This window comes from Anopheles darlingi, chromosome X (assembly GCF_943734745.1).
Source record: "Anopheles darlingi chromosome X, idAnoDarlMG_H_01, whole genome shotgun sequence".
NCBI classification, from domain to species: Eukaryota; Metazoa; Arthropoda; class Insecta; order Diptera; family Culicidae; genus Anopheles; species Anopheles darlingi.
Genome location: NC_064873.1, coordinates 5,916,039 through 5,927,037, shown reverse-complemented (window position 1 = coordinate 5,927,037; position 10,999 = coordinate 5,916,039). Strand labels below are relative to the sequence as shown.

Below are 10,999 nucleotides of genomic sequence, written 5' to 3'. Positions count from 1 at the left end.
TGCGTGTGGTTTGTGAAAAAGCCCGTGTGCAAATGATCCTTTGGCGTGTAATTCTTGATTATGAGAATGAGTTCACCTTCGGTGACCAACCTTTTTGATTTTGTTTCACTCCAGTGACTGCATCGGCCAGTAACTCCTCAACCCTCGAGAATCTAAGGTTCGAAATGGCTACAATAGCCGAACGGAAGTTATTTCGTATGTGGAACCAGCATCTATACGACAACCTTATCGTAGTAGCAAAAATATCGCGTATGGTAGAAACTTTCATTGCTGCCAATGGAAAAACAATTTGGGAGCTCGACTTGTATGAAGCGTTGCTGACTCTTTTGGAACGCCTACGGCTAAAAGGGTACATAACAGCAGAATGGGAGAACACGATGATCATTTATATTCTGGTAAGTTTGTCCAGCGTATTAGTTGAAAACTCAAATTAAGTTTGAATCTTCCATTGGAACTATGTTTCAGAACATACGTAATGCGCTCTTCGACTAAACGGCTGCGGTGAAGCAGCTCAATCATGCCCGACCGACTTGAAGCCGAACAAAAACACGGCCACCATCAACCATTTCGGGCTGATGCAGATGTTTCACAACAGGATAAGGCTAGCCAACGGCTCCCCGTTCCACTCTTTAACAGGAGCCCTATAATGAAGTAAATAAAAAGGAAAACATTCTCGTACCCAGCACCAGGGTACAGTCACCAGGAACATTAAGTAATTTGCTGTTGTACAACTAACGATGGCTCCTGAAAGTATGCTAATCGGTGATCGAGTATGCACGCAGATGTTGGGTACGGCCGAACGATGTCCTGCTGTGTTGCGCTGATAGCAAAATGATTATGAAACGGTATCAACGTTACCACGCTCCCGTTCGGAAGGGATGAGCAAGGCATGAGATGCTGCCACGTTCATTGAAATTTATTTTCGGATCCTTCGCCAACCGCCGTTGATTCTGCATTCACTTAGCCAAACAGCCGGCGCTTCTTATCACACCACCTCTCATTGTATCAGACGACACCTCTCATCTGACTGTATCACACAGAACAGGGGCCAAACATTGCACCTTCATTCGTTTTTGGCATTATGGGAGCGTCCCTCCTTATCGGTTCCGCGGTCCGCGAGGGGTCCGAGAAAACAAAACGTAATAATGGTAAGGGCAGCGATGCTGAGAATTTTCCACCCCAGGGCTGCGCGATAGTTCGGTGGCGATGACGTTCGTACGGGTATAGCGCAGCCTCCTGTAGTGACGGAGCGGCTAGCTAACCTGCAACGATGCCAACCGGTCCAGCGTGTCTGCTAGCACTAGTACTGTAGCGCGAAGCCGCCGATCGCCGGTCGCGGTTTTGCGTTTTCCTATCGGAGGCTGTTAGTGAGAGGGCTGCGACACTGGATTGAATCGTGAGCAATGAGAGGCTAGTGATGTCTCCGAGAAGCAGTGAGCAGTTGACCGGAGCCGATCGGATATCGGCTGACTGGTGCAGGCGGCTCACGGTTTAGTGTGCGCTCTTTCGATCTGACAGCGGGCCAAACTGTCGTAGACCGCGACCGCGATGTATCATCATCCCATCGCAGTACTATACAAACCTGCGTGAGAGTGTGTGTGTGTGTGTGTGTGAGAGAGAGAGAGAGAGAGAGAGAGAGAGAGAGAGAAAGAAGAGAGCGGGGAGAGATCGCTCCATGGAGATGAGTCAGTCGTTCCTTGGGCCGTAAGGATAGAGGGACGGCACGCAAGGCAATGTGTGGTCGCGTGTGTACTAGGGAAGGTAGGAACTTACTACCAGTCGCAAGGGGTTTTGTTGCGGCTCGGCGCGACATACACACAGTCGCTCTTTGTGTGGAGTTGCGGTGCCTGCGTCTACCTTTGAGTCGCACTAGTAGTGCGCATCTAGCTCAGTACGTTCCTGGCAAGCTCACCGCTCGGTGGGAATCGCAATTCTTGTGATCGCGCCACGCCGTGGGCGCTTCGGATTTGTGAACGCTCGTTCGCGCGCGCTACCACCACCTGCCAGCACCTGCGTATCCCGTCCACGGTTGTCCGCCTGTGCCTGTGTGTTGTGTCCTTGTGCAGAGAACGATTGGGTTTTGTTAGTCTGTAGCAGGATACCAACGAGCGTTACAAGGCGAAATCGTGAAATAGTGAGAGCGTGCATACTTGCCACCGCCTTCACCTACCGTGTGCTCCGAGTCGGATCCGAGTCGGATTGCTGGCATCCGGGTGTCAGGTTAGTTATGTCGCTCCATCTTCTCCATCAAACACCATCATCCTGCACGCACGAACGCACGCACAATCAACATGATGCTCATCTGCTGGGATCATCCTGTCTGGCAACCGGGCTAAGCGTTGATCGGCTAGAACAGCTGTTTGTGAGCTTTCTATCATCTCCAGCAACCCTGTTACCAGGCCCCGATTGGGGCCTGCTGGTTACACAGCACAGGACCACAATGTCCAAGTATCCTTCCGGTTATCGGACCGTGCATGGTTTTAGGGAATGGAACATCTCGCCCCCCTCCCCCCGCACGCAGCACGCACTCACACACATGCGCGCATGATTTATTTAGCGACAAGCGATCTGGTTGGGATCAACAGTCTAGGCACCCACCCTCCCCATGCACCTCCCTACTCGACACCACAACCCACGGACACCCTTTCCATGTATATCCTCAAAAAAAAAAAAAAACCTGTCCGGATCCGGTTCGAGTCCCGGCTGCGGCAGTGCAGAGTGGCCCCAAAACAGGTGTGCTTGTGGTTGTGTGTGTGTGTGTGTTGTGTGTGGAACATGTTCGCTGGGAACGAGCGAGGTGAACACAGAGCAACCTGCCGCATGGCACAGTGCTACTGCAGCGTTGCTCACCTGACACACCAGCACACTCCGAGCCCGCCGCTCGGAAACCGGTTGTGTGTGTTTCAGATGACAACGACAACCACGAATGGCGACGACAACAACGGGCGGATCGCGTTAAACCCCCCACGCACGCGACTATCAGGACTGATGAGGTACCAGCACCACGGGGTGACGACTGGCGATGAAGACTGCCGGAGGAGTTGACCACAAAGATCCGCTCTGAGGCGAGAAACACGCAGCCGGATCGGATATGGATCGCTAATAGCAGAGTGCTCCCGGGTGATCCAATGTACACGATTCACGAGGGAGGGAACCAGCTTATCAGCTAAAGCTCTCCATCCCCCACCCCCCACCCCTTTCTCCATCTTCGATTCCAATTCCAGGAACGTTTGTTGTGATACACAAAGTTTACACACATATATGCTGTTGAATGTGAATCGATCCGTTGGCTAGACCAAACAATAACAACAAGCGCTCGCTAGAACAGTTTTGTACGCCGCTCTGCTCTCTAGCCAGCTGCAACTGCGCAGCAGCAACAGCACTGGGCTTTTTTGCCTGGTGCATGTGTCGTGCGCGGGGTGTCCGTGTGCTGTACGGTGTGGCAAAGGAGGAAGCTGTTTGCATCCGCAACGGTAGGTCCGCCAATCCAGCCCACCACCACCTGAGATGTCAGTCAGTCAGTCAGTCAGGCCACTCTGTTTGGTTTGGTGCTTGCTTTTCTTCCTCTCCACCTCTCCTACCACCACTCAAACGTGATCCGCGCGTGTGTGTATGTGTGTGTTTGTTTGGAGCGCTTTCGAACGTGGTAGGCTCTACTGGTGCAACTCGTTTGGGAGCACGCCATGCATGCACCCACCGATGGGGATAACTGCTAGCGGGAGTGAATTCACTCGGGGTAGTAAAGGAAGTGACCCCGCACGGGGGTTGCACTGCCCCTTCCTAGTGGTGGTTTTAAAGGGTACTCGTAACGGTGTTAGATTCGCTTCATTATACGTAAATGCCGTGTTTGCTCTAAGCAGGAGCGTTTGGCGAGCTTATGGTTTCGATGACTGCTCGCGCGCCCTACTTCGAGCCCGTTATCCACAGCCCCCCCCCCCCCCCCCACCCCAACCACGCTAATCACACGTTCGAACGCGGCTGGACGGCATACATGCAAAGCTCTATGTGGCTAGAATGTATGCTTGTCATTGTAAGTATCCCGAGCACTAGTGGTGGCGAATGGCCAGGTGGCTGGCTGGGCCAGCACGGTGTAGGAGCTCTAGCACAAATTGCAAAAGCAAGGGACACTTGATATCCGAGAGCGATGTAGCGATTCGAAGCCGATGCCGTGGCGAAGGCGATGAAACTTGTTTTAGCACGAGCACGGTGGAGCTTGGAATTTAGCGACTCCGTAGGCCTAGGCTCAAGTCCCCTCTCCCCCCTTCCTCCCTTCCTCTCTCCCTAGGGCCGGTTAGGAAACGAAGGTGGTTTTCTTGCTTGCATGCCGCAGCCAAGAGAGAGAGAGAGAGAGAGAGAGAGAGAGAGAGAGAGAGAGAGAAAGAGAGATGCTGTGTGTGTGTGAGTGTTTTTTTTGGTTGGGGAGTAACAACGAGGCAGTAGGCATGGTGATGCCACCCGAGGTGTGATCCACCTTCACCTTCTCTATGGGTAAACTCTTGCTTCTTTACCCCTTGCCCCCCCTTACCGACGATCTCCTCCTTCCGACCAACCGACCGTTCGTCCTGTCCGGTCCGGTCCAGTCCGGTCCAGTCCAATCGAGTCAAGTCCCAGGCCGAGGAACTTGCGTGGAATGAATATTCAAATAGCTTTGCTTCGTGTTCGGCAAATTCCGCACGACGACGACGACGACGACCCCGATGATGATGACGAGACGACGACCACGACCAGTCGGGTGGTGTTGATTATGGTGATGATGAACACACCATCAATAAGCGTGGGGACACGCGAGGAACACACCTGCGAGACTTGGCGGGTCGGGTGGCTCGGAGATCGGAGTCTGTGTAGCTGTTTGTTGCGCTTGCGAGCAGTCCAGTCCAGAGCCCGCCACAAAGGGGGGAGAGCACAACCCCGTTCGGTCAACAGCGTCGTCGTCGTCGACGTCGGCAACCGGCCGCGAATCTTATTATCACAGGACAGGGACTGAACAGTGACGCGTGCGTCCGTGTGTTTTGTCTTCTCTTCTATCGTATACCGTAGAGTACCGGCCGCCGCCCCGCTATGGTACCTGCTCGAACCGTCGTCCTCTGGCAGGAGGCGGCGTTGATTGTACTAGGACTGACGCTCGCTGGCACCCCGTGCACCATCGCTAACCGAGAGCACAAGGTAGGAAAAAGGGGGGAGGTGTAGTGATGAGAGGGCATTGTGAGGGGGTACGGGGAGCAGCATCGTCTAATCTCTTCCTGTTTCGCATCAACAGGTGCACAACATCGTGCTGTACCCGAACAAGCAGTCCTGGTGTACGACGCGCAACATTAGCCAGGTGATAACCGAGCCGGGTTGCAAGCAGGTGACGATCGACAACAATGTGTGCGTGGGCGCTTGCTTTAGCTACTCGATCCCGCATACCGAACCGTCGGATCCCGGCGAGATCATCGGACCGTACTGTGACTCTTGTCAACCGTCCGATGTGTCCTACAAAAGGGTAAGTAGCTTTCTCTCTCTCTCTCTCTCTTTCTCTCTTACCTCTCATTCCTTCTCTTATTAAATCTAAAAACGGTGATTTTTGTGGCTCGGCAGGTGAAGGTGGATTGCACGGAGCATCCGAGCATGAAAACGCCCTACATCTACAAGCACATCCAGCTCATCCACAACTGCTCGTGTACGGCATGCGAGGAGCAATCGGTCGGTGCCACTGGTGTCGGTACCCACCGTCTGGCTGACGCTCATCCGGAACAGTCGCTACCGGGTTCGGGTGAACACCGTTATGCTCCCGCATCCTTGAGCCACCACCAGCACCACCAGGTCAGACTGGACAGTGACCCTCAGGGTGTGCACACTCCTGCCGCAACTGCCAGTACCGGGGGTAGCGATATGATACAGGACGATATACCGGAGATTCTCGAGGTGGTGCATTACAGCGAGAACGATACGGAACCGATCCGTCATACGCCGGTACACGAGCTCCAGACGCACACCGGTGGCACCAGCTACCTGCAGCAACAGCAGCTCAACCATTACGAACACAACAGCCACACAGACAATGTGAAGAAGTTGCTACACCAGAAGATCACGAAGCTGCTGCGCTCAATCGAGGCGACGAACTCGGCGGCCGACCGGGAGCAGCTGGTCGAGATGATACGGTTGATCAAGGGTACGAGCGATCGGAACTGGGACGAGCTGGTCGACAGTTTGCAGTCGGAGAACGCGATCCTCGACTTCGACCGATTGCGCACGGAACTGGTGGAGGAGGGCGAGGAGGGCCAAGAGGAGGAAGATGCGGTGCCGACGCCGGAGAAGGGCGCTTCTCCGAGACCTACGGTAGTCACCCGTGCTGAAACCGAACTGTTAACAATCAACCAGCTGCCACACCAGAGGCAGCAGGACGATGATGGAGACAACGATGAGGAGGACGACGAGCAAGAGCAGGAAGATGCGAAGGAGTACCGTCATGGTCACGGTAGTAGTGGCGTTGTTGGCACCGTAAAGGACGCGGATAGTTCACCAGCAAAGGAATTGCCACAGGCGACCGGGACGGCCGGAGACCATGATGCTAGTGGCGATCACCGGCGGTTGATGCAGCACCAGTACAGTGCGTTACGCCTGCATTGGCCACAGGCCGCTGGAGGAGCGCCGCACGAACCGCAAGCAGCCGGCAGTGGACGCATGATGGAGGGAATGGGTGGGAATGCGCAGCATCAACAGCATAACCACCATCACCATCAGCACGTGGTCGGGGAGCGGGTCGATGCTCACCACCATCTTGGCTGGGGACCGCATGGGGCACTCGTGATACGTGCTAACGAGGAAGATCTGGAGGAACACCGGAGCATACAGAATGGGCACGAGATACAGGAGAAGATCAACATACATGCCCACGAGCTGAAACCGAACCATGCCGGCACGGTTGTGACGTACGATCATCGGTCGGCGCGCGATAGCACAGGTACTGGCCACGATCCCCAGCACGACGTCGCCCATAGTTCGCACCACGTGAAGCATGGTTCTGGAAAGGAGGCGCAGCAGCAGCAGCAGCATCACCACCACCACCATTCCAATCATAACCATCACCTGCAGCACCAGCAGCAGCACCATCATCACTCGCAACGTCATGGTCAGCGAATTGAAAGCGAACTACACAAGCCGGAGCCGCACGGGCAGGAGGTTCAACACCAACACACGCAACACCATGGGGCTAACCCTGGATCGCATGGCTTAGCTAGCGGAGGTGTGGTGGCGGGCGCTGATAACCAGTGAGTCAGTGGAGCTCCCTGGAACTCGCTTCGAAATGTCCGAACGAACACCACGGGCGCGTTCACAAACGTAGTGTTTGCCGTCAGTGGGATGCAGGGTGTTGCGATTTGTTAGTAGATATACTTAAAATTGCATGTTAAGGTGTTGCGAAGATCGCTTCAACACGAAAAAGCACCACGCGAAGCCACCATCTTTGGCTGACCAAAAGGGCTGGCTGGAGTGGAACGGACTCGGTCCCCCGCACTTTCTTTAGTTTCGCATACTTAAGGTCCTCTAGTCGTCTAGATATTTTGCAAACAATTTCGGATTTAAACAATGATACGAATAATTTGGCAGGAACATAAATTTAGAACACAGTGAGTCCAGTGAGCGCGCAAGCTGATAGGGCAATGGAAAGGGGAGTGAGAAGGAAGAGATCGTCATTAGCATGAGGCACCGGCCGACGTGTAGTCGTCGTTTGCTATATCGTACGTTGTTTGTTGACGAACTTTGTATACCACAGCACCGACAAAGGGGAGGGGGGGAAGAGGGGGAGTGGGCCGGTTTAATCCGGAAGCACATATTTATATATTAGTGTGGCCATCGCATTGCAAAGCAGCGTTACCCTGTACAACTCACAGCACTCTGCAAGCTTAGAGCGTCCAGGAGAATCGGAAAATCGAAACGATTAGTATATATAAGCGTATCTCTGATAAGTTGTTCCATGTTTTTCGCTTTGTTTCTCTTGGGTTATTATTACTGTACCATGCAAACCATGATTGCCCTTTCTGGCGTCCGTTGAGCTAGATGGGGTTGGGTCTACCTACTAGCCTGCACTATTGGTGGCGGGAGGGGAGGGGATGGGGGGTGGGATGGGTCGCAATTTATGTTACTTCGATTCGAACCGTAATAAATGGTACAATACATTAAATAGCTACACTTCTGCTAGAGATTTCAGTTTTTCATGCGTTGTTCAGGCTTGTTGAATGCATTACCTAAACTTCTCTCATATTCAAAAAATGGCAATCCTTGCGAAGGAGTACATGTGCTACCATTAATACTACTATCATCCCAATAAGCAGCTTTGAACTTGAATTGCCTCGTGTTCATTGCGTGCGGTTACAGTGGCTCTACACACACACAACTTCTCAGGCAGCATGGAAAGTTCACGCAACAAACAAAACGTTTGTGTCCTAGCTATATAGGCCCTGCTACACGGAGCGTAAATTTACGCGTAAATTTACAAATTAATGCCAACACGTTTCCGCTTCGATATGTTTACGTGGCCGGGCTGAGGAAATTAGGGTCGTTTTGTGCAAGAAAAGGATTTAACCCACTAGCAATGATCATTCACTATCGATGTAAACCACAAAGAGAGCCCACCAGTTTGCAAACAGCGTTTACGCCAAGGTTTTTTTTAAATAGAGAGGTGGCGTCATAAACGCTTTGACAAGTCAGCATTTTTTTTTACAGTAGGGCCTTTTGTGGCACTTTTCGTGAATTTAACTTTCGTTTCTTTGTGACAGTGCCACTTTTCGTGAATTTTAACTTTCGCAATACCACGGAAAAGTGAGAACAGCTTCGAAAAGAGCGTTCCCGAAGTAAACATAAACAGGGGGACCTAATTGTCAAAATCTGAAGTTTTTTTTCCAAAAATCCGATCGGGCTGTGGTCCTATAAGAAGCCACCTCTCTATTTAAAACACCTTGGTTTATGCTAGATTTCACGTTCCACGGACCGTTTGCCAGCGTGTAAGCGGCAAGCGTAAACTTTTTGGCATTATTTTTACATTTACGCTAGAGTTTACGCCTCATGTGGCCAAGGCTATTAACTCTACACACACAATGAACATTTTCCTTGCACTATCCAAACTGTTATATCCATACAAAAAAAGAGAATGGTTTGTGTCCTAGCTATTTTTCATACGGGTTTTTTCGTTGCGATATGACAGTTTCGATAACGCAGAGTAAATTTTCGGTGTGTATAGAGACGGTATAAGACGTCGCATGGTTGTGTGTGTGTGTGTGTGTTTGGTTTCTTGTTTGTACTGTGTTGTGCTTTTCGCTGGAAACCGAGTCGATTTAAAAATAACATAAACATTACGTCATGTAGCTGATGGTTTGCTGTTGGTGATCGTGAACGATCGGCGGGTCAACGTGAAGATGACGATAGCGCAGAGGAGGGTGCGGTTTGCGCGGGATACACAGGCCGCCAAGATGTCGGGAAGTTGTCCGCGCGGGGAATTATTCCAGCGCGCCTCCCGACAGCCAACAGCGATCGGTTCGCTGTAGAGTGTACTTCTGAGATGCATATTGATCCCAGTGGCTGGGGCCCCGGGATTTCATGGGTGTCCAAAAGGGGTGTGGGCACGGGAGCGGAAACATAAACATTGCGAGGCGACGCTCGCTCGAGATGTACGCGCCACGTTTCGAGATTCTCCATCGCGATGATGGTTCCGCACGCTTCGGGCCGTTATCTTACTAGTCGCCGAGGGCGAGTCCTAACGGCTTCCAATTCTATCTCCCCTCTATCCGCTTCTTTATGCTTTAGTAGGTTTTTTTTGTCTCTCTCTCTCTCTCTCTCTCTCTCTCTCTCTCTCTCTCTCTCTCTCTCTCTCTCTCTCTCTCCACGCCTTACGCACCAAGGGTACCGCCTAATAAACGTCGTTGGTACTGATAAGGTGTTGGTACTGGGGTTTGTTGAATCGTGCTGCAACACGTGTTGCCAGTCTCGGGAGGTTCTCGCGCTAAAAGATCGCGGGATCCATACCGTCCCGGCAGGCTTTTTCTCGGGAGGGGCTTTCGGCTTTGACGGGATCTGTCATCCCGTCGATGCCTGTTATCACATCCGTCATCGAAGCGCATCAGCACCGGCACCGTACTGCCACCATCGGGCATCCAGACGATGGTGTTCCAAAAATGGAACTACGATCAGGGAAGGTTGGCTGCTGCTGTCAGCAATGCGTCACCACCGTTTAGTCATCGCGACCGTAATTCACGCCAGCTTCGACCAATTTCCAAAGATTCTCGTACAGTCACAGAACGTCAGCGAGGGGGGGGGGGGGGGGGGTGCGTGTGACAGCGAAAGGCAGTAATCGCGCGCTCCATTCCCAGCATATGAGAATACACTCATTCCAGCGCATGCGATGGGAGGGTTTCTCTCTCTCTCTTTCTTTCTTTCTCTCAAGTGATACGAGCTAACGAGGGAGGTGAGCTGAAAGGCGCATAATAAACAAAATGTGAATTTGAAAAAAAAAAACACAAAACCTCTAGAGCTGCTGCGTGATGACGTAAGCAGAAGCAACAGCGTGAACGTGCTCGCTCATGGAGAGGTGCGGGGCGAGAGTACGATAGCGCGCGGCTATGCCGGACGACACATTTGGTCGCGCGTTCCATAAAACGACGTTTGTCCGAGGAGTAGGAGAAGGAGGAGGAGTATACCCGATGACGTGATATGCCAGCATATGCGCCTCGTGGACGCGCCTGGCAATCCTCTAGCCTCTAGAGCAGCGTCAGCGGTCGGGTGGTGTTAATACCACGCGATACCCGAGCGCAAGGCAGGCGCAACATAATGATGATCACCAAGCGAGCGAATGCGCATTCCTGCGGGGCGCGGCCCCTCCGACCGCGTTATCTTCCGTGCTCAAGAGGTGGCACACTAGCGCGAGACGAAGAGCAGACTGGTATACTGGTCAACCAGGACACTCCCCAGCGTTGCTCGCATCCCATCACCAGGATATTGCTGGAACAAATGGCAATCGGTATTGGCC

General features: G+C 52.5%; 1 protein-coding gene across 2 annotated transcripts; it reads left to right on the top strand.

Moving 5' to 3' along the window:
- Nucleotides 1–1,727: 1,727 nt before the first annotated feature.
- LOC125954634 (uncharacterized) lies at nucleotides 1,728–8,084 on the top strand. Of its 2 annotated transcripts, none has more exons than XM_049685109.1 (4): nucleotides 1,728–2,220; nucleotides 5,038–5,163; nucleotides 5,258–5,482; nucleotides 5,578–8,084. In XM_049685109.1, the coding sequence occupies exons 2-4, from the start codon at nucleotides 5,059–5,061 to the stop codon at nucleotides 7,252–7,254; spliced, it is 2,007 nt and encodes a 668-aa protein (XP_049541066.1). In that variant the 5' UTR covers nucleotides 1,728–2,220; nucleotides 5,038–5,058; the 3' UTR covers nucleotides 7,255–8,084. The 2 variants fall into 2 exon arrangements, with proteins under 2 accessions (XP_049541066.1, XP_049541058.1); XM_049685101.1 differs by lacking the exon at nucleotides 1,728–2,220 and adding an exon at nucleotides 2,253–3,646.
- The last annotated feature ends 2,915 nt before the right edge of the window (nucleotides 8,085–10,999 follow it).